General features: G+C 40.1%; 1 protein-coding gene across 1 annotated transcript in view; it reads left to right on the forward strand.

The window, feature by feature from the left end:
• The window catches only part of LOC124555105 (AP-3 complex subunit mu-1), a 163734-nt gene that overhangs the window by 64059 nt on the left and 76533 nt on the right, over positions 1-23142 (forward strand). The window contains exon 5 of the mRNA XM_047128906.1: positions 15512-15671. Coding sequence (XP_046984862.1) covers positions 15512-15671 — 160 coding nt within the window. The remainder of the gene's footprint in view (positions 1-15511; positions 15672-23142) is intronic.

Raw genomic sequence — 23142 nt, forward strand, 5'->3', positions numbered from 1 at the left:
TCAACATTCATTTCTTTTAATATTTGTTGGGGCACTGATGCACACACATGCACTACTGTGTCTCCTCAATGACCGTTCAATGACTGTTGCAGCGTTTGGGTCTCCTCAGCAACAGCCTGGTTCATGCTCCCATGCTGAGTGCTGTCCATCAGTGATGAAGGCTGGAATTTGAATGCTAATATTGCAAATGGACGTCCACTGAGTGGTGACAAGTGGCCTTTTCAGATCAGTCACGTTTTATGCTCCAGCAAACAGATGGCCATTGATGTGTATGATGTTAAATGTTTGAAAGCAAACACCCTGCAACAGTTGTTCTCCTTGGAAGATCTCATAATTATTGTTGGTGGTGGTGGCGGTGGCAGGGGGGGAGGGGGGGGGGGGTAGGGGGGGCGTGTCCTGGTGCATTCACCATATATATAAGCATGGAATCCAACATAAAGGTGGCAGAAGGAAAACACACTATAACAGACTGTAGTTCCTGTTATTGAAGTGACTTGCTAAGCATGTAACAACTAATCAGGTCTGTCACCGGGAAAACAAGATGGGAAGAAAAATTTAAAGCAACACAGGCTAAGATATAATTAACAATAATTTATTACAATTTTATATAGTACGTAAATTGAGTATGAAGATGAGATATGGCAAGAAGTCACAGATCTTACTTTGAGCACTGGTGTAGTTTCTGATTCCACTGAACAGTATCTAACTAAACTAAAAGTATGCCCAGTCTGGCTCTGCTGCAGGGTGTATACGACTCGGGAGATCTGGGAAAAACCCGGGAAGTTTTTCATCTGGGAGAAAACCGGGAAAAACCCAGGAATTTTTTAGAATTCTGGGAATTTGTTATTGTTTCTGTTTTCAGTTACATTTTTGTAATTTTTCACTGGTAAGAACCGATACTCTAACAAAGGATACGAGGTATGGCTAGAAAAAAACCGGACTAGTACTGGTGAAACAATAAAACGAATGCAATAAGGCTGAAAGTCGCGTGGCCTGTCACGTGACTCTCGCTCCGCCTACTGCTCGAGTTTCATCTGCCTCCTGCACTCAGTCTGCCCGTGGCGTCTGTTTTAAGTAGTTGACGTTTTGTCTGTGCATCGGAAAATGTTGAGTGTACAGAAAGAACAGCGTGTTAACATCAAATTTTGTTTCAAACTAGGAAAATCTGCAAGTGAAACGTTTGTAATGTCACAACAAGTCTACGGCGATGATTGTTTATCGCGAACACAAGTGTTTGAGTGGTTTAAACAATTTAAAGATGGCCGCGAAGACACCAGTGATGACACTCGCACTGGCAGACCATTGTCAGCAAAAACTGATGCAAACATTGAAAAAATCGGTAAACTTGTTCGACAAGATCGCCATTTAACAATCGGAGCAGTGTCTGAGTTAACAGGAGTTGACAAGGAAAGTGTTAGGCAAATTCTTCATGAAAGTTTCAACATGAACGAAGTGTGTTCAAAAATGGTTCCAAAGTGTCTCACAATTGAACAGAAGGAACGCCGAAGAATGATTTGTTCTGACATCCTGGAAAACATTGAAAGTGATCCCACCTTCTTACAAAATGTTATTGCTTGCGATGAATCGTGGTTTTTTACTTACGATCCCGAAACTAAACGCCAATCGATGCATTGGAAAACTCCTGGTTCTCCACGACAAAAAAAAGCACGAATGTCAAAATCGAAATTCAAGGCAATGATGATTGTTTTTTTTGACATCAAAGGGATTGTGCACATTGATTGGGTACCAGAGGGACAAACAGTGAATTAGCATTACTACATTAGCGTCCTGGCTACCCTACGTGAGCGAGTACGGAGAAAACGGAACGATTTGTGGAGAAAAAAGTCATGGATCCTTCACCAAGACAATGCCCCAGCTCACAGTGCATTGTCAGTGAAGACATTTTTGGCAAAACACAACATTCCCATCTTAGATCATCCACCCTACTCACCTGATTTGGCCCCCTGTGACTTTTTTCTTTTCCCTAAAGTCAAGTCAGCTTTGAAATGAACTAGATTTGAGACTGTTGAAGCAGTAAAAGAAAAAGCGACGGAAGTAATGTATGGACTTACCGAAAATGATCTGCAGCATTGCTATGAACAGTGGAAAATTCGTATGGAGCTGTGTAGAGACCGAGGAGGATGATGTGTTGGTAAATGTGCCAACACCTTGTAGATAAAGGAGGCCGAAAGGCACGCTATCTAACGCAGACGGGCGTGAATTCTGGAACAGGATAAGTAGTGAATTCTAATAAGAAAAGTATGCAGCTCCTCGAATACTTACCTTTTATCCTTTGATGAGACATTTCATACGATAGCTATCAAACTATGTAAGGCTAATGGCGCCTTGCTAGGTCATAGCCAAAGACTTAGCTGAAGGCTATTCTAACTGTCTCTCGGCAAATGAGAGAAAGGCTTCGTCAGTGTAGTCACTAGCAAAGTCGTCGTACAATTGGGGCGAGTGCTATATCGTATCTCGAGACCTGCCTTGTGGTGGCGCTCGGTCTGCGATCACACAGTGGCGACACGCGGGTCCGACATGTACTAAATGGACCGCGGCAAATGTGTTTCACAAAGCGCCTAGCATCGAACGCACGTTAGTCTATCGATTATTCTTATGACTTTGAAACGCATCCCTGTCGGTTTTTGAACATTTTTGAATGCGTTCTAAGTTTATTTCTGAATGAAGTTGATTTGTGAATGCGTGCATAGTGTATATGATGTCTCTGTCAGGAGAATCCTCGTCGCATGTAGAAACAAACTTTTCTACAGATAAAAGGGGCTATATGAGCTGAGCGGAGTATGGCTGAACGGATGAAAGCCAACCGCTGTCTGATTGTGTGGTTGCTTGGATTTGCGAATGATGAGCATTGTTATAATTACTAGTGAAATCCATAGATTCAGACTACCAGAGTGGAAATAAACAAATAACAGGCAAGAAAGATTACGTATTACTGTCTCAGTGTATCCGAGAAAATGAAAAGTTTGACAGAAAATTTTTGGCCAGATTGCTATACTAGTAAGGGCTAGTTGTACAGTCCCTGTCTAGCAGCTGCTTTAAGTTCTATTCTGGAAGTAGCGCAGAAAACACGTTGTACGAACATATCACAATGCCTAACCGGAGAATAATCGCGGGATAACTAAACCGATGATTCTGTCAGAGTTAGTGAAGTTAACTGGCAAATAAGCTTTGTCGCTGGCAGGAATAGTTACAGAATTAGTGATAACAAGACTGTTTGTTAGAACGAGGAAGGGGAAGAAACGGGGACATCACACAAATTGTGGAACAATATGACGTTTCCAAGTTTATTTAAAAATTTTGTACTACTACTATTCAATCTCGTGCTTGAGAAACTGAAACGTATGAATGAAGTGTGAAACTGTTTCCTAACATAAAGCTTTTTTACTTGTAGCAGGCTTAATAGTCACTTGATATTGGTACTTTGTGAATTACACTCCTGGAAATTGAAATAAGAACACCGTGAATTCATTGTCCCAGGAAGGGGAAACTTTATTGACACATTCCTGGGGTCAGATACATGACATGATCACACTGACAGAACCACAGCCACATAGACACAGGCAACAGAGCATGCACAATGTCGGCACTAGTACAGTGTATATCCACGTTTCGCAGCAATGCAGGCTGCTATTCTCCCATGGAGACGATCGTAGAGATGCTGGATGTAGTCCTGTGGAACGGCTTGCCATGCCATTTCCACCTGGCGCCTCAGTTGGACCAGCGTTCGTGCTGGACGTGCAGACCGCGTGAGACGACGCTTCATCCAGTCCCAAACATACTCAATGGGGGACAGATCCGGAGATCTTGCTGGCCAGGGTAGTTGACCTACACCTTCTAGAGCACGTTGGGTGGCACGGGATACATGCGGACGTGCATTGTCCTGTTGGAACAGCAAGTTCCCTTGCCGGTCTAGGAATGGTAGAACGATGGGTTCGATGACGGTTTGGATGTACCGTGCACTATTCAGTGTCCCCTCGACGATCACCAGTGGTGTACGGCCAGTGTAGGAGATCGCTCCCCACACCATGATGCCGGGTGTTGGCCCTGTGTGCCTCGGTCGTATGCAGTCCTGATTGTGGCGCTCACCTGCACGGCGCCAAACACGCATACGACCATCATTGGCACCAAGGCAGAAGCGACTCTCATCGCTGAAGACGACACGTCTCCATTCGTCCCTCCATTCACGCCTGTCGCGACACCACTGGAGGCGGGCTGCACGATGTTGGGGCGTGAGCGGAAGACGGCCTAACGGTGTGCGGGACCGTAGCCCAGCTTCATGGAGACGGTTGCGAATGGTCCTCGCCGATACCCCAGGAGCAACAGTGTCCCTAATTTGCTGGGAAGTGGCGGTGCGGTCCCCTACGGCACTGCGTAGGATCCTACGGTCTTGGCGTGCATCCGTGCGTCGCTGCGGTCCGGTCCCAGGTCGACGGGCACGTGCACCTTCCGCCGACCACTGGCGACAACATCGATGTACTGTGGAGACCTCACGCCCCACGTGTTGAGCAATTCGGCGGTACGTCCACCCGGCCTCCCGCATGCCCACTATACGCCCTCGCTCAAAGTCCGTCAACTGCACATGCGGTTCACGTCCACGCTGTCGCGGCATGCTACCAGTGTTAAAGACTGCGATGGAGCTCCGTATGCCACGGCAAACTGGCTGACACTGACGGCGGCGGTGCACAAATGCTGCGCAGCTAGCGCCATTCGACGGCCCAACACCGCGGTTCCTGGTGTGTCCGCTGTGCCGTGCGTGTGATCATTGCTTGTACAGCCCTCTCGCAGTGTCCGGAGCAAGTATGGTGGGTCTGACACACCGGTGTCAATGTGTTCTTTTTTCCATTTCCAGGAGTGTATATTCTGCCGTTATAAAAATGACCATGTGTGTCAAAACAGTCTCGTTTATTTGATGTGTGTTACAATTGTTGCAGTATTAGAAAGGCCTGTTTTGTTTTATCTAGCAGACAGTGACAAAATAGATGTAATCAGACCGAGAAACCACACCAGTCTTGGGTCTTATTTGTATTAACAGCTTTTTCAGTATTAGACAGTGACATTTCGATTTTTCATGTAGCAAAACATTTGACGAACTTTGCGGAGGTAATAGATTCTTTCGCAGAAAGGAAAGAATGCTATGTAAAGCTGTAGCAAGATTAGAGAGAAAAAAAATCTAGGAGTTAAGGATTGAAGAAATGTGTATTGTCTTGCTTGTCTCATGTCTTTACTGGTGTTATGTATCCTATATTTAGTTTTGTGTCACACAAAGCAGCGAGTTGTTAGCTGATAGCGAATAAAGAGTGCAAATATTCTGAGGAGGGTTTTTTTTTTTTTTTTTTTTTTTTTTTTTTTTTTTTTTTTTTTTTTTAAGAAAAAGACAGTATGTCAAACCGGCGGACTGTAAGCAGGAGAGGCACCACAGGACATCTTAATTTCCACTGTCCTGAATACAGTTTGATGGCATCCATTACAAAATACACACGTTTCAATTCCACAGAGTGAAATACAGTGTCATGCGATAGGAGAATGCTGTGTTAAGAGGTGGGGCACTGCACTTTGGCACACTTAAGACCAAATAACATGTCCTACATTTCCTTGAACACATGTTTTATGCATCAGACTCTTCAGAAAGATGTGTGCTACAAAATGAACACATTTTTGAAAATTTGATTTTTTAAAATTTTTTACGTCCTATCTCAAACGCTCGATGGTGCGGTGGGGGAGGGGGGGGGGGGCAGAGGCAGTCTTGACTTACAATGGAGAAGTGGGTAGTCTCAACCTGACCTGTATTTAACATTTAGTGATTTTGCTGTTTCCTCTTCGTTTACAGCTCTCACGTCATATGGAAACAAAACAGATTTCTGTGGCTGGGAGCTTTCAAGTGAATTAAAATACATTCACATAATTACGGAAGGCTAAAATGTGTTATTACTTTCAGATTTTATTTTATTTCCACCTTTCTGACAGTCAAGCATTAATTGCCTTGCAGAACAATGAAGTTATTTTTGCCAGTTTGCTAAAGAAATTTTCTTTTATTAATCTTTTCCGCTGAGGCGCACAATATATTTGAAGCGAAGTGTTGAATTCCACACACACTGTTCACTGCATTTCAAGTGCACGTTTTCAACTTCTAGCTTGTATGGTATTATGCTGTAATAAACAACCAAACATGACATAACACAGTATTGGTACTCCAAGAAAATGTACATACCATAAACCACATTGAAAAGCTTAATATGAGGTCGTGGCCTACTTTACTGGGAATCTGGACGTACAAATGTACATTTTTAAATGTGCACATTTAGTATGAGTCACATAATTCCGATGCTCTTGGAGTGTCCTCTGATGACTTGTTTCTTTTATGACATAATGTAAGATCTTTTAATGTTTTACACGTATGAACATATGGGCGCCCTACGACATCGTAGCTGCGCAAGCTCGGTGACGCCTGTCATCTGGTGCTCTCTGGCAGGTGCAGAAATGAACCTATGTCTAACATGTCACGGGAAAAATATTTATTCCTAATGGCGGCTTGAAAAGCGTTACTATCAAAGTAAATTTCCTTTTACAGAAGTTGAACTATGCGTGTGAATGTACGCTGAATTTCTTAAATCACAGACCGTTTGATTCTCATTTAAAAATCAACTCTTTGATGACGAGCCATTTAGATGAATTTCGAGCACAGAAGATCAGACATTTATGTTGGTATTAAAAATTTTATTCGCACGTTTGTGTGATATATCTTAAATTGTAATACACACATAGAAGACCAAAATTATATGTGAAAGCTTCTCTTGCAGCATATTAATCTTATAGACCAATATTATATGTGAAAGCTTTGCTTTTCGTGTAGCAACACTATGTGTATTAATTTAAACCATTAACTTTTCCTGTTTGTGTGTTCGCGCTACTTAACAGTGATGTTGCTATTAGCTGACTACGTCACATGTCCTAAGCTCTGAATACCCACTGTCATCGGCTGGCGAGATCATGTGATGTAAGCTATGACTGTCTTACAAAAGTGCATCGCAATGTCGATTTCAATGCTTCGGAAAGTAACATGCGGTGTTTGGTGGAATTCCAATTTATACTTTCATAATACGAAAACATGCAGCGCACATGTTGCTGCACTTTAAAGATCTTTTCAAAAGTGTTTTTTTCCCTGTGATTTGTTTTCTAAAGCACCAGGAAATTCTACGCCCATGTATAAAACCATAACTGTTCAAAGGACTGATAAGTTATACGGTTCCCAGAGAACAAATACTGTCAGTTAACAGGGAAAAAGTATGTTTTCACTCTGGAGAAAGTGTATTTTTAACCAGGAAATCCGGGAGAAATCCAGGAATTTTTTTTCCTTGTCCGTGTATACACTCTGTGCTGACAGTGACAGGAGATAAGTCCAGGATGTTAATAAACACACACACAAACTGTGCCACCAAGAGACAATGGAGAAACTGACTGAGTGGAACTGTGCATCTGCTTAAATCTGTGATTGGTGGGTGAATGTTAATTTGTGAACTATTTGTCTGATGGCATGTGGAAGTAAGATGTAGTCTGTGTTTTGACTGCTGTCTATGGTGGCGGACCATAATTGAGGCAAATGAATAGGACTATTTGAATAACAGGCAGATACATAATATAGTCTTTTATATGCACCCTTTATAGTGTTCAAACATAACTACATGGTGCCATACTGGACACGGCCTTGCCTTGCAGTGCCCTCTGCATTTTTTGTGTACCATATGTACTGGCGGACACAGCATCTGTCTACTTCATTAGCTTCGCATATCTCAGTGCTTGTCGACATAAGAGTATGGTCCTCCCTCTGACTTTTACCTTTGGCACCCATCGAAAACTTTACCCAAAATCTCGGTGAGGGGGCAGTCGATCAAGCTAATCCGTTCTGCTGTCATCCATCCCCTCGTCTGTGTGGTGGGGTACTATATCCAGCTAGGTCTAGGACATCGCCATTATGCTACAACTGAGCTCTGCTGCTAGTGACAAAGACAGAGGTGGCTGCTGGCTACAACTGCAGGTCCCAAGAGTCAGTTGAGTCGTGTGAGTATTGGGGGGGGGGGGGGGACCAAGAGTTTTGCCTATATGTGCATTCATGTAGCGTGGCTTCATTTGGTTACTGGGTTTCAGTGTTATAACAGTATTAGTTTGGACACTGTACAATAAGTTCTCAAGCTGTTGCATTGCTTTCACTGGTACCCATTACTGCTCTCCATTTATGTAGATGGTAATAATTACCTGATGATTGACTTCAAAAAATTTTTGTCTCGACTGTTGTCAGTGCTTGATTTGTGGATGCACAAGTAACTTCAGTATTGATGTTACAGTATGATGTGATCTCACATGCAATTTTTCTGCTGTAGATTTTGTATCATGTGGAGTGCATTATCATTGTACTGCTAGGTAAATTTTATCATATGAAATGTGAATGTCCTCACAAATCTTTCAGCGAGTCCATTTGCTTCAGTGTGAAATAGTACGGTTTTGGAAATCTGACATGACATTTCTGAACCCAAAAATTTGAACTTCTGTTAAGAAAATTTAATGCCATTGTACCAAAATTTTGATTTTGACAGCTCTTGACAGTGTTCATAGAAGTTTTTATCACATACAGAAATTTCAGAAATGCGTTGATGACAGTCGGCAGATAGCTTCCTAAAAATGGTCCAGCATAGTCAATATGTAAACATGACGAGTGTCCTTATGCCTGTGGCCACAGAAAATATTATCGTGGGGGAGTGATCAGTATTTCTTGCATAAGCGTTATTTACATCTCCATCAGTGCTTTCAGGAGCAATGCATTTGACATGTACAATGTCTCAATGACATTAATGTATCATTTTAAGCACGTTCGGTTTTCGATTTCAGCATTTCATGAATCATTTGTATCTTTTCTTATTCTGAATGTACCAGAATGACACATTTATAGATAGTGAGAACATGTCTCGTGTTCCAAAATGATTTAATTTCTGATTGATAGTTTAACTTTTTATCTGAAGGCCTTTGGCACAAGTTTTGCAATCAAGTTGGAATTCAGTGGAAAATTTTCAGCTGTGTCCTTACTTCTGAAATCTGAAGCAGTCATATATCAGCAGAAGAATCAGTTTTATTTTATCTTGCCCTATTGACAGTCGTTATAGCAAGTCTGGTTTGAATATTGACCTATGGACCAGAAAACAATTTCATAATTATAGTTTGACAAAAGCATTGCCCAGTGCTGCAGGCATTGAGCTGTTCTGGAAGGGACAGTATTATTTGGTCCAAATGTAGCTATCACTAGTTTGTGGTCCATACGCAGAATGAATCTTTGGCAGTAAATGTTCTCGTGAAACTTTTTTGCAGCTAAGATAACAGTAAGACCTTCCTTTTCAGTTTGATTATAATTCCTCTGAGCAGCTGTCAGTGTTTGGATGTGAATATGATCACCCTCTCGAAACAATATTGTTTATATGACAAGTCTGTGATGATCTCATATTTGGAAGAATCTGTTGCAATAATTAAGATTTTATTGGGATCAAATGTGGCAAGAAATCTGGTACCTAGTAAACTTTATCTTAGTTTGTCAAATGCACATTGGCGTTCAATGTTCCAGGTACAGGTTGTTCCGATCCATAACAGTTTGTGAAGTAGCTCCTTTAATTTGGCCAAGAACAGCACATAATTGTTCCAAATATACACTGCCAGCTAATGTATACATTGGTCCTTTCGATTTTGGAATTTGAGATGCATGTATTATGGCCTGCACATTATTGCCTTGAAATCAGAACAGATCCTCATCATGACATTCGGTTTTTGTAAAACAATAATTGGTGTCACCTATTAGCTGCTGGTAATTGATTTTGTAATGTCATTCTGCTCTATGCGACAAAGTTCCTGTTTCACTTTTTCCTTTAATGCAAATGCAATATTGTGTGCTTTACAGAATTTTGGCACAGCATTCCACTTCGTGATGTGCACTTTGTAGTTTTAATGGTGCGGTTGATTAATAAAAAATGACGTTGTTTCAATAGTTTCTGCAACTATTCAGTGTGAATCTGATTCAGTCCTCCATGGATGGTGAAGTTTAATTTATTGAATAAATTGTTTCTACTAATTTTTGTGATTTGTGTGGGCTTAGTACTATAAATTTGGTCTCTTTTGTAAATTGTATGCAAAATCTATTAAGAATTCACCTTTTACTGGAAGTTGTTGGTAGCTGTTGCTATAGTTGAGGCATGTTAGATCCCTGCCAGTTGCGGTGAGTTGGGCATGGTCACTTCACACGCGCACATCAACCAGTCATGTAATGCAATTTCATAAACATCTCTGCGACAATGTATCAGTGTCGCAGCTCTACAGAAGACTCTTGCTTCTCCTGCAGCCATTTGCACTTCACAGTTAAAGCTGACAACAGAGCTGCCAGCTGACAGGGATAATCTTATGCTGACTTGACTTAAAGTAGCAAACTCTGAAATTCAAGTAGTTCTGATGCTCCCAATTTTTTGTATGCCTGTGAACTGATTAAAGAAATGGAAGAGCCCGTGTCTATTTGAAACTTCAGTGGCACTGAGTAACTTTGAGCATCACAGATAGAACTGTATCATTTACTGGGAAAATAACATTCACTTTACTTTTTGCCTGTGAAATTTTATTTATTTCCTTATGTTCATCTTGAACATCAATTTTATTTTTGTTATGAATCACTTTTGTGTACTTTAGCGTTTTATTGTGTTGCCTGATTATCTTCGTGTTGCACACTTCAAATTTATGACCTTTTTTTTTTATTAAGGGCGGTGTGCGTTTCGGAAGAAACAACCTTCTCACTTGTGATTAAGAAACAGCATGCACATAAATGTAATTTTTGTCTATTGAAGCTATTTACAATCTTCTCTGCTTGTGTCTTTTTTTGCCCAGTGACTTATGCACATAGTCGCACTCACAGCCTGTCCATGCGGGTTGTTTTGATGCATTGTAAGCACATTAGTGTCTCCATACTGAAGTGAGTCAGCTGATACTAATGTCGGTTTATGTGGCCAGATTAAAAGAAAATGTCGATGGAGTAGTCAGACTTCAACTTATTGTAAGCTGAGTACATGATGGGCATGTCACAAATGAGAGAAACAACATATGACTTTTTGCACGTTTCATTCTCACACAGAAATTTGCGATCTCTGTTTAGTCCCTGTATCCTTGAGTGGGTTTCTCAAAGCACTGAAAAATTTTATGCCTAGCTGCTGCCATTTGCACTTGAGCCTCAAAGTAACATGCTAGCATTTGAGTGTATATGGGAGTGGGGAGCATCATCAGATCTACTTCAGGGCATCGCTCTTGGTTTAATATGAAAATTTCTGTGCCAGCATTTGCAAGAAGAAAAACTTCGTGCTCAACATCACCTGATAATTGATGCACAATCAAATGTACTCCTTCCTGGAGACATACTTGAGTCAGAATTGTATCTTCTAGTCAAAAGCTGGAAATGGTGGCAGTGACATCATAAATTTTTCATGGTCATGTTCCTTCTCTCCTGCTAGTTTGGACAGATGGGCCACAATAAATTCCTGGGTGGTGGATAGCTGTTCAGCAGCGGCATCATGGACTTGAGGACATCAGATTGAACCATTTCTGTAAAAATGGAATTCTTAACATTATTTGAAATTCTCTGTTATCACCCTGAAAAAGAAATTGGGTTAGCAACCAGAATGTGTTTCATAGTTCCATACAAAAGTATGTAGGGAGTAGGCTACAAACCTATATAGCCCCCTTCTCAACTGCTCCTTCCCTTTCACATCCACTGATCCTTACAATTGCCATGGGTTTGACAAGCACTTGCCAGTTATGTTGTGCTTGCAACCTTGTTTTCCTTGTTGCCAATTCTGTTGTATTTTATTTCCCATCACTAGTTATTTTATCACTCTTTTTATCCATAATCAGGTGTAGCTTTTCTACTCATAACCAGTTTTGGCGTTTGCGCTTGTCGCTGATTAAACATTGCCATTTATGTTTCTCATCATTGCCAGTTACGTTGCTTTCACCAATTAACGTGGTGTCCAACATAAAGGTGACAGGAAGAGATTCCCCCTACCACAGAATGTAGTTGCCATTAATAAAGTGCCTCTCTGTGGTACCTGATTGTAACTGCTTGGTGCCACACAAAAGACTGGTCATGCCTTGGGGCACCCTCTGTATGTATGGCTGTGTACTGTATCTGCCAGCACAAACAACAGTCTGTCTCCTCATTAGTTCACCGATTGCCCATCTAATCCTCAACATTTCTTATACGGTGCCATGCTTCAATAGCTTTTATTCTCCTTTCTGTCACTACTGTACACTGTTCATATTTCACTGTAGTACAAGCCTGCATTCCAGACAAGTACTTTCAGAAAAGACATCGTGACACTTCAATTTAAATTCAATTTACACACATTTCTCATGTTCAGAAACGCTTTCCTTGCTATTGCCAGTCTGCATTTTATACCCACTTTGCTTCTTCCACTGTCATTTATTTTGCTACTCAAATAGAGTACTTATCTGTTTTTTTTCTTTTTTTCACATTTCCTAATCTAATTCCCTCCCCATCACACAGTTTAATTTGACTACACTTCAGTACCCTCATTTTACTTTTGTCAGTGTTCATTTTATAATCTCTTTTCGAGACACTATCCACTCTGTTCAGCTGATACTCAATACTTTGTCATCCTACAGAATTATGCTGTTATTACTGAGCCTTGAAGTTTTTACGTCTTTTCCCTGAACTTTAATTCTTTTTCCATTTTCTGTTTAGTTTCTTTACTTCTCGCCCAGCACCATAACACTGGGAGTAGGCTACAAACCTATATAGCCCCCTTCTCAACTGCTCCTTCCCTTTCACATCCACTGATCCTTACAAATGCAATTTGTTTTCTGTACAAGTTGTAAATACATTTTTACTCCCTGTATTTTTATCCATAATAACTTCAGAATACCGAATAGTGTGTTCCATCTAATATTTTCAAAACCTCTAAATCTACAAATTGTATAAATATGGATTTGCTTTTCTTCAAACTATCTTCTTGCATTTCCCCAGAGCATACTGTTATTTTACCAGTAGCTCAGCTACAGTCAGTCATTTCATCCTTCTGTAGACAGCAGGTGTTACTTTACATCCAGAACTTTTGAGTCCATAATACTCACACCTTTCAGTGTCTGACTGTTTAGACACTGGTGTTATTAGATTTTCGTGAAACCTGAGGAAATTCTGCCTCTGTCCCACATACAAGTTAGAACAGTTTTGTGAGGGTTGGTTTTCCCAAGAATGTCAATAATTCTGATGGAGTGTCACCTACCCCAGGTGTCTTGTTTTGGCTGTCTTTAAGTGCTCTTTCAAATTCTTCTCGAGTAGTGCATCCTCATCTCATATCTGTCCCTTGCCTATTCCCTTCCTGTAATATTGCCTTTAAATGTATTTCCTGTAAACAGCTCTTGTATATATCCTGTCATCTCCATGACTTCCTTTCTTCACATAGTACTGGATTACCATCTGTGCTCTTGTGCTTCTCTTTTATCCAGAAGTTTAATTGATGTTCCTGTACATGACACACATCTTTCCTTTTGTCTTGCATGCTTTTTTCTCTCTGTCAGTATAATTGTCTGATGTATTTATTGCCTTCACATGTTTTTGTATTATCCAAAGAGTTCTGCTGAGCCTTGTCTTATGGCCTATTTGATCCATTGCTGTCATCACTGTATCATTCCTCAAAGCTACCCATGGAATTCCTGTTGTATTTCTTTTGCCTATTTCAGCCAGTTGTTGCCTAATGTTTGTTGCTTTTGAAACTATCAACAACGTTTGGTGATTTCAACTCATCTAGGCCCCATCTACTTATTTTTTTTTTCTTTTTTCTGCAATTTCTTTGGTTTTAATCCGCAGTGCATAACTATATATTATGTTCTGAGTTCATATTTGCTCCTTGAAATGTTTTGCAATTTACAGACTGATTTCAAAATCTCTGCGTTACCATTATATGATACATATGAAACCTTCCAGTGTTTTTTCCACATATTAAACCTTCTTTCATGATTCTTCAACCAGATTTTTACAATGATTAAATTTTGTTTTGCGAAAAAATTTAACAGGTTGCTTCCTCTTTCATTCCTATCTCTCAATCCATGTTCTCCTACCATGCCTCTTCTTTTTCATATTATTAAATTCCAGCCTCCTTATCACAGTTAAATTTTTGTCTCCTCTTTGCATAATTCCTCTTATTTCATGTTACATTGTTTCAACCTCTTCACCTGTTGAACTATTTGTGTGTGTGTGTGTGTGTGTGTGTGTGTGTGTGTGTGTGTGTAAAATTACTGTGGTGAGCCATGGTGTTGTGTGTATATTAGCTATCACACACACACACACACACACACACACACACACACACACACACACACACAGTCTCACTGTGTAAGTCTTCTGTGACTTCAGCAACTCATGTTGTGGTGTTGCTGAAAGAGAACCAAAAACTGCTACAATTTTTTCTGTGCTTTAGGAGGGCCTATGGACCACTCATTCATCACAAGCAGTTGAGTTGTTTTTAACCCTCAATTTTTATTTGTAATTTTCATCATGGAATTTCCATTAATTTACTATACTATCTGACTTGTTTGTGTTTGTTTAAGCTGTGTTTGTCCCTGTGACCACTTGTTGTTCCTCATCTTTCAGTTAATATTTAACTGTAATAACTTGGTGGTGATGGTACAAAATAAATGGCAGGTATTAGTACAGAAGAAATTGAGGTTGAGCTTGTGTAAATAATGAAGTAGGCATATTGGTACTCCTACTGAATTCCAACCTTTGGAATGTAACAGTGCCATGAAGTAAATCCACATTTGTTAAAATCATTTTATCGGAAGAGTGGTTGAATTTGCTAGCTTTAATCATCTGCCAAATGAACCGACACTTCACTTGATTACACCTGTAAAAATTAATGTATCTTGTTTTGTGACCATACAGCCAATCTTGCTCTCCCTTCCTGCTTGTTTTCTTTCTTGTGAGCTATACTTCTTGCCTGTTTTATGGAAACAGACTTTTCTTGATAATCCACTTGTGCTATCACCACTGGCACGTTAATTCCAAAACTCTGATAGGCAGATTATTGGCAATCTGCTAACAGCCCAGTTTTAACTCTTAACAAATGTTCTTGATATCTCATTAAGCAATTGATTCACTCACCATATAGTGCACTAAAAAGTTTCAGTAAATAAAGACTTCACACATCGATGCTGTATTCTGAGCAACCTTACTCTGACAGCTGAACGACAGAACACTGAAAGTGTCAGTAATGAACACCAATATTTAAAATTGGAGGTAATTAATTTCCATTCCTCGTTTTAGTCTGTGCCTGTCATTCTTCTACCTTATAGGTTTTGTCATGACCCATTATTCATTCACTGCAGTGCTTGTTACTATTCCTAAGTTATTGCTGCTAGATTGTGTTGAAAAGACCTTAATAATCAATTTCTTCAATTTCAGTGTGAGTGCAACGTTGCCTAGCGGTCAGTTATCAAATATCCCATGGCGAAGAACGGGTGTGAAGTACACAAATAATGAAGCGTACTTCGATGTGGTGGAGGAAGTGGATGCAATAATTGACAAGGCTGGCTCTACAGTGTTTGCAGAAATACAGGGATATGTAAGTAAATTTTTTATTAATTTTGAATAATTGTAAACCACACAACTCTGTCTCGTGATCACAGTCTGTTTTACAATAAAATGTCTCTTTCATTCCATAAGTAATGTATTGATGTAAGTCTCACAAAATTTTTATTATTTAATCAAATGTTCATTATAAATTTTGACTCACCTGATCTCGCATAGTCAGCTTTCTCTCACTTGAAATTCCACCTGTTGAAATATTTCTCCTCTATTGGAACAATAAAGCAGCTAAGTATGTCGTTCATCTGCTTTAAGAAAAGATGAAATCATTTATTTTACTTGCTTGTGCATGATATAAAGACCAAATTTCTATTTTCAGTTGAATCTCTGAGTGATTTTGCACCAGATGCTGATATAGTGAATTTATGTATATTAAATTTATTACTACAATATTGATACTATTATTAACTTGCAGCAGTATAATTTTCTATAAATTTTATGTGGATGAAATGGGAAAGTGAGGATTGTTCTTCAGCAAAGTATGTTACCGCCATTTAAGAATTTAAATTGCCAATAAGATGCCATTTGTTTGGGGATTGATTAATTAAACAACTTCAGAAGCTGAAGCCATGATTGACACACAGTTTTTTCCTACTGTAGTGACCCAGAGATGGGTACACATTATCAAGAGGTTGAGCAAAGAGTGAGAGTGAGTGGTCCTGTGTATGCCCAGAGACATCAGTGATTCAGCATTATCTGTAATAGCTTTTGTTGATCAAGCACAGTTTACAAAGGTATAGTGGTCTTCAGTGCTGTATTTGGCTGGTGGTTGCAGGTGCATGTACTATAAAGGAATGCTGATACCTCATCAGTGAGCTATGATGTCACCTCCACAGGTCAGTGCCATGGCAGCATGCTGTATTGATTATAGTAGTGGGATGAGGAAGGTGCAGACCACCCAGATGTACTGCAGTGACCCAGTGCAGCTACCACTTCAACAGTCTCAAAGACAGCCTGTTGTGCACTCAATTTAAGACTGCTTTGGTCCAGGGCACCAGTTGTCGTCAAAACTAGGCCCCCAGTCATCCACCAGGGATTGACCAATACTGCACCAGATACTCAAGAGTCAACGAAGGGGCAGCATGGATGTACCTCACCTGATCAATGTGAAGATGGCAGCTTGCAGATAACCTGTGATGACTGAGCATTGGGCAGGGTTGGCTGCTCATTAGTCCTCTCATTCATCCATGATATGCCATTAGGCAGCAGGGGCAGACCACACCTGTGGTTTGCATCAGTTTGCCTGCTTCTTGGTGTTGAAGTCAGCAAGCAAGTAACAGGCTGGTGAACGTCAATCAGCATGTTTCACTGATCAGACTGTAATTCTCTCTGGTTCTGCCAACACAGCAGAGTGTGTTCTTGAGCTCCAAAAGCATCTCTATTTCACAGGTTGAGCCTGCATCTATGACACTGTGGCTCTGCTTGTAGGAGTACATTTGTCCCCGTTCATGAGACATGTCATTGCTCCTTGCCTTGCTGTGGTAATTTCAACGATGATTGTGGATTGCTGAGTTTGGTTCTTTCTGTCTACGTGTGACTTTTTTAGTCGTACTTGGTCAGTGAAGTTACATAGTGTTATCTCACTGTGCCCTGTTGAGTAGCACAGTGGTGCTTGCATATCTGTCTGCCCTATTCTGTGGTATGTTGCACTGGTGGTACACCATGTTGACATAGTGATTGATACACCAGCCCCGCACTAACTTAATCTGTTACGAGCTCGCCTGTCAGAACCTTAACAAAATTTTAAGCCTGCTCAGTAAAATTATTCTGCAGTGTAACATTCCTCCCCTATTTCAAAGAAAATCGTCCCAAATTTTGCTTCTGCTTGCCCTCTATGACATTTTTTAGATCTACTTATGTAAATGTACATGGCGCAAAACTTTTGTTCTTGGGAACTGGCTTACATGGATTGTTTCCTAATTCTATATTATCATTATAGAGTTTTGGCTTGCTGAGCTCTCTTTTATGATTATGTTCCATTATACTTATTTCCTTCTCTCAAAAGTTATACTAATTTACAATTCCATTATTTCATGTCTTGGTTTATGCTAGTTAACCACTTGATAGGTGTCTGATATGTGGCTAATTCTGGATATATGAAGACTCCTGCATCTGATAAAAAAGTAAAATAAGCAAGCAAATTACTATCAGTAATGGGGCAAAACTAGTGGTCATAATGTTTATAGTTGCCACATTTCAGCATTGGTTCTCCTGTAGTATTGTTGAATATGTTGGAACATTTGCTCCATGGAAATTTTGCCCTGCTGAGATACTATCAGTGTGTGTAAGGAGTGTATGAGATTAGCATTCAGGGTATTGGTAAGATAAGTTAGATTCTGTGTTGGCAGTACCGCAGGAATTTTCTCTGGCCAATATGAAGTAGAGAGAGTAAATTGGAGTACAGTCATACCCTTGAGTTTAGCTGAGAGGCAGAAGTTTGTCACAGCTATCTCACACGTTGAGCCATTCACCAAAATGCCACTATCACATAACTCAAACTATACTGTGCCCTGAAGTTTTCCCTCCCTATAGCATTTCGTAATTATGACGCTGGTGCAAAGACTAAGTATATCCAATGTGTGTCTATCTTTTGAAAATGAGGCTGTGATGCAAATATTTCTGTCCATCATTCCATTGTCTTTGTTTCCCCAGAAACAGTTGCATGTTGCCTGTCAGTGCATCAGTCTGCATTTTTGTGGCTTAACAAATGATGATATTCTCCTCGAATGCTCCTCGAGGTCACACAGAGACATAAGAGTGTGAGCTCGTCCATGCTCAAACATAATTAAAATATCTCGCATCTTTATTTGAACCAACCATCCCATAACTGTCCGTCTTACTGAATATGGGTGAACTGTGTAATATCTATATGGCGTGTTCATCTCTACAACTGGTGGTCGAACTAACACGTATAACTGTGCTCTGTCCATTTGCTCTGTTCACATTTGCCATGTGGTAAAACATTGCAAAGTGTTTCTCCGACACTTCTCCTTTATGCCATAGCTCTACAGGGAATTCTTCTTCCACTAGTTGCAACCCTTTTAAGAATTGTGGTGGCAGCAACACTGAACTTAATGGTTTGTTTGCCTTATGGTAAACTATTTTCTGCAGTGACCCATCTTCAATTCGTGCATCATTGAGTCTATGTGCCATTGCTCATAAAAAACTGGCTATTGATCGTTTACTGTATAGTAAGGTCAGTTGCTTTTGTATTTCTCCTAAATTACTGTTCCCTTCATATCCTGGGTGTATTGGGGTAAACCCATGCTTAACTCACATACCGTCTTGGATCTGGTCAGAACATCTTGCTCAAAGTTCGACAATTGTGCTGTATGCCAATCTACTATAGCTTTGGTGGTGTATGCCAGTGTTTGCACTTGCCTAACTGTGGTATTCAGCTCCCAAATACCTTTGTTATCTGCTGTCCCAAATACTGTTTTTAATATTTTCCCTCCTGCATTGAACCACCTTCATTTCCTACAAATTAATATCTGTGGTACAGTGTCAGTGATTTGTGTCAGTGATTTGTGTCAGTTGAGCTCTCAGTTTGCCCTGTGACGTGCTCAATTCCTTGTATTTACCCTGTACCTCAGTGAGGACTTTGTTATCCTCCACTTCCTTATACAGCCCTACAAATGCTTATTGCAGTCCTTGGACTGGTTTCTTACTTCCCACATGTCAGTGTTTAATCTAAATGTCTGTTGGTGACTCATCTCCAATACATTCAATTGTCAAGAAAATAACAGACCTGCTTCCAACGGATGGACGCAAGCTTCATGCATTGCTTGTCCACTGATGCTGTGCAGACACATCATGATTACCACAATCCATTTGGTTGCACTTGGTTGTTCGTCACCTAGGAAAGGAACTCCTGTCATCTCCTCCCTCCTTCAAAAACATGTATATACAATAAAACTAATAAAAAATAAGTGCCTATAATAGTACTATAACGACCCATAGTACAACTCCATATACATTTGACAAGAATAGAACAACTTGTAGACATGGCACAGCTGAACTTTACTACTATTTATCATGTGACCGTAATGCATAGGGTATGCTATGTGCATCCTGCTTGTGTACTGGTACATACTTCCAAACTTTGCTAATTGTTTTCACACGCACTGACTCCATCATTGGGACCTGTGAAAATGGATCTACCATTCCTCAAAAAGGTTTAACTCTATACACATGGAGAGACATTTGTCAGAAACTGTACTTTAATGGTAACCAGAGAAGTCATCTCGATGACCTAATAAGGATTCTGATACTTTGTCAAAAACCTTTTCACCTTTCTCTTAGGTGTGTAAGGGGTTGATGACCAATACCATTTTGACCCACTTCATATTATTGTAGTTTCACATGCTGTTTGGACTTTCCTGTCACTCCAAAGCTTTAGTACTGGCTCACCTTACTTTCTGCCATACCTCACGTATTCTTTTAGCAAATTTCTTAACTGATTCACAGTCTGGTCCTAACTTACAAGGGAACCTCCCCATGGCACCCCCCTCAGATTTAGTTATAAGTTGGCAGAGTGGATAGGCCTTGATAAACTGAACACAGATCAATTGAGAAAACAGGAAGAAGATGTGTGGAACTGTGAAAAAATAAGCAAAATATACAAACTTAGTAGTCCATGGTCACATAAGCAACATATTGGAGAGAGTGAGTGTAGGAGCGCCGTGGTCCCGTGGTAGCGTGAGCAGCTGCTGAACGAGAGGTCCTTGGTTCAAGTCTTCCCTTCACTGAAAATTTTACATTCTTTATATTTGCATCGTTATTATCTGTCCGTTCGTTCATTGACATCTCTGTTCACTGTAATAAGTTTAGTGTCTGTGTTTTGCGACCGCATCGCAAAACCGTGCTATTAGTAGATGAAAGGACGTGTCTGTCCAATGGGAACAGAAAACATTTGATCGCAATGTCATAGGTCAACGGATTCCTCCACAGGAAAACACATCTGATATATTCTATACGACACTGGTGACGGCATGTGCGTCACATGACAGGAATATGTTGTCGACCCACCTAACTTGTACACTTGGCGAAAGGGTAAAAAGATTCTTCTACCTTGCCCGATTTAGGTTTTCTTGTGGATGTGATAATCACTCCCAAAAAAGTGATGAAAACATAAGAGTTTGTCACATAAACTGAAAATAAAAAATTAAACTTTTCACTCGATGGAAGATTTGAACCAAGGACCTTTCGTTCCGCAGCTGCTCACGAGACCACGGCGCTCCTGCGTGTGCATCGTCCTTAATGTTGCCTATGTTCCCTTGAACTACTCAGTTTGTATATTTTGCTTATTTTTTCACAGTTCCACACAACTTCTTCCTGTTTTCTCAATTGATCTGTGTTCAGTTTTTCAAGGCCTATCCACTGTGCCAACTTATAACTAAATCTGAGGGGGGTGCGATGGGGAGGTTCCCTTGTTAGGAATCATGGTATCAAAGAGGGATGCCATTTTTCTACTGTACACCACGTTGGAAGGCAACAGACCTGAACCAGTATGCATTTCAGTATTATAAGTGCAAACTACATACTGCAGATAGCATATTTACCTGGGTATAAGACACCCCTGACTATAAGAAGACCACGCCCCCCCTTTTTTTTCCAACAGTCTTCTTGAGAATTTTTTTTCCTTATTCTGACTAATCAAAATTACAAACCATTTTATCAAGATACAGTATCTGCCAAAAAAGTTAACATTTACCTATTCTAAATTTATGCCATATATTGTCTACACTTTGATAATACAAGGAGAAATAAAATAATTGAAAAGAAATGGTTTACATTAATTTGACCATTTCTTTTCCATCTCCTTTTCCATAGTGAAGTTACACTACATTTTGTTCAATTGTCTTGACGCATATGCTACTGGATGTTCTTGCTCAAAACACGACCAACCACTCCATTGCTGGCATCACAGGAGAAGATAAAGACCTTCTCAAAATCAGGAAAGCCAAGTGCTGCAACAAAAATTAATGCTGCTTGAAGTTACCGTATTTACTCGAATCTAAGCCGCACTTTTTTTCGGTTTTTGTAATCCAAAAAACCGCCTGTGGCTTAGAATCAAGTGCAAAGCAAGCGGAAGTTCGAAAAATGTTTGTGGGTGCCGCCACAACTAATTTCTGCCGTCGAATATATGTAGCGCTACACAGGCATGCTTTGTAGGCACAAAGATAAATACTGGCACCAAATCCTCTGCGTCAGTAAATAATTTTTTTTAAAAAAAGGTGGAAGACGAGCTTTTTTTCTCCACCCCGAGTTTCGACCACTGCATTTTCATACATTATCCAGCGAAGTAAATACAATTTCCGTATTGTTCGTCTTCGAATGTAGCAGCATTTCAGTGTACTACAAAAATCCGGCTGGCAAGACTGTTTGAGATATTTGTCAATATGGCCAACTCTACTTGTCAATATGGCCAACTCTACGTTCTGAATTTTTTCCTACCTGTGAGAAGAGATGGTTGCTAATAGGAACTTTTATGAATTGTGAATCACATGCAGTATTCTCTTCACCATAAGAATAATACGAATATAAACATTTTGCCATGTATTGTTTTGTGTTTGCTGCTATCTCATTTAAATCCTGTCTGCCTAATAAACTACAAAACTAGAGTGAGACAACAGCAAACGCGGAAGAATATACATATCGTGTCATGTTTATATTCATATTATTCTTATGCCTAATACAGTCAGAAATGAAGCACAGCAATTGACTAGATTTTTAAATCTAAGATGACTCTAATTTCTGTGCAGAATGTAATGTACTAAAGAGGCGCCTGCAAAGATTTTCAAATGGAGAAAAATTTTCGCCAAACTCTCGTTAAGAACATCTTCTATCATACGCTGTCTATTACTTGGTTCTTGTTGATCATTATCAAAGAAAGCAGCAGTGTAAGTAACAACAGATAGCAGTCTCTTGTTGCCATTGTTTCGCTAATCAGACGATTCCTCTCTCTCTCTCTTTTTTTTTTTTTAAAGTGGCGATAGTGCGCACAAAAGCAAGGCATGCCGCGAGCGGCGAAAAGCCGTAAACACACACTATCAGAATGCGACAAACAATGCATGACACAGTACAGTAATGCATTTTCAGCTTAGAGTGATGTAAACACCTATAACATAGAAAACGGCGCTTATCAGATCAAAGAAAAATAAGCAGTCAATTCAAACCAGATGAAGCACGTGAAAAAGGAAGGGTACCCGTATTTCACCTGACGCATAGCAATGGCTACCTGGTGAAGCTTAACTGCTGAGCTTACGACTCGAACCAAACTACTGTAGCTGTATCATCATTCATTCGACCTAAATTGTGTCTCATATTACAATGGACCAACTTTGTTTCGATTTCGAGATGCGGCCTAAAACTTTTCTCTCCTCTTGAATGTCGAGTCTCAAATTTCAGATGTGGCTTAGATTCGGGAAAATTTTTTTTTCCTTGAT

Source organism: Schistocerca americana, chromosome X, assembly GCF_021461395.2.
Source record: "Schistocerca americana isolate TAMUIC-IGC-003095 chromosome X, iqSchAmer2.1, whole genome shotgun sequence".
NCBI lineage: Eukaryota > Metazoa > Arthropoda > Insecta > Orthoptera > Acrididae > Schistocerca > Schistocerca americana.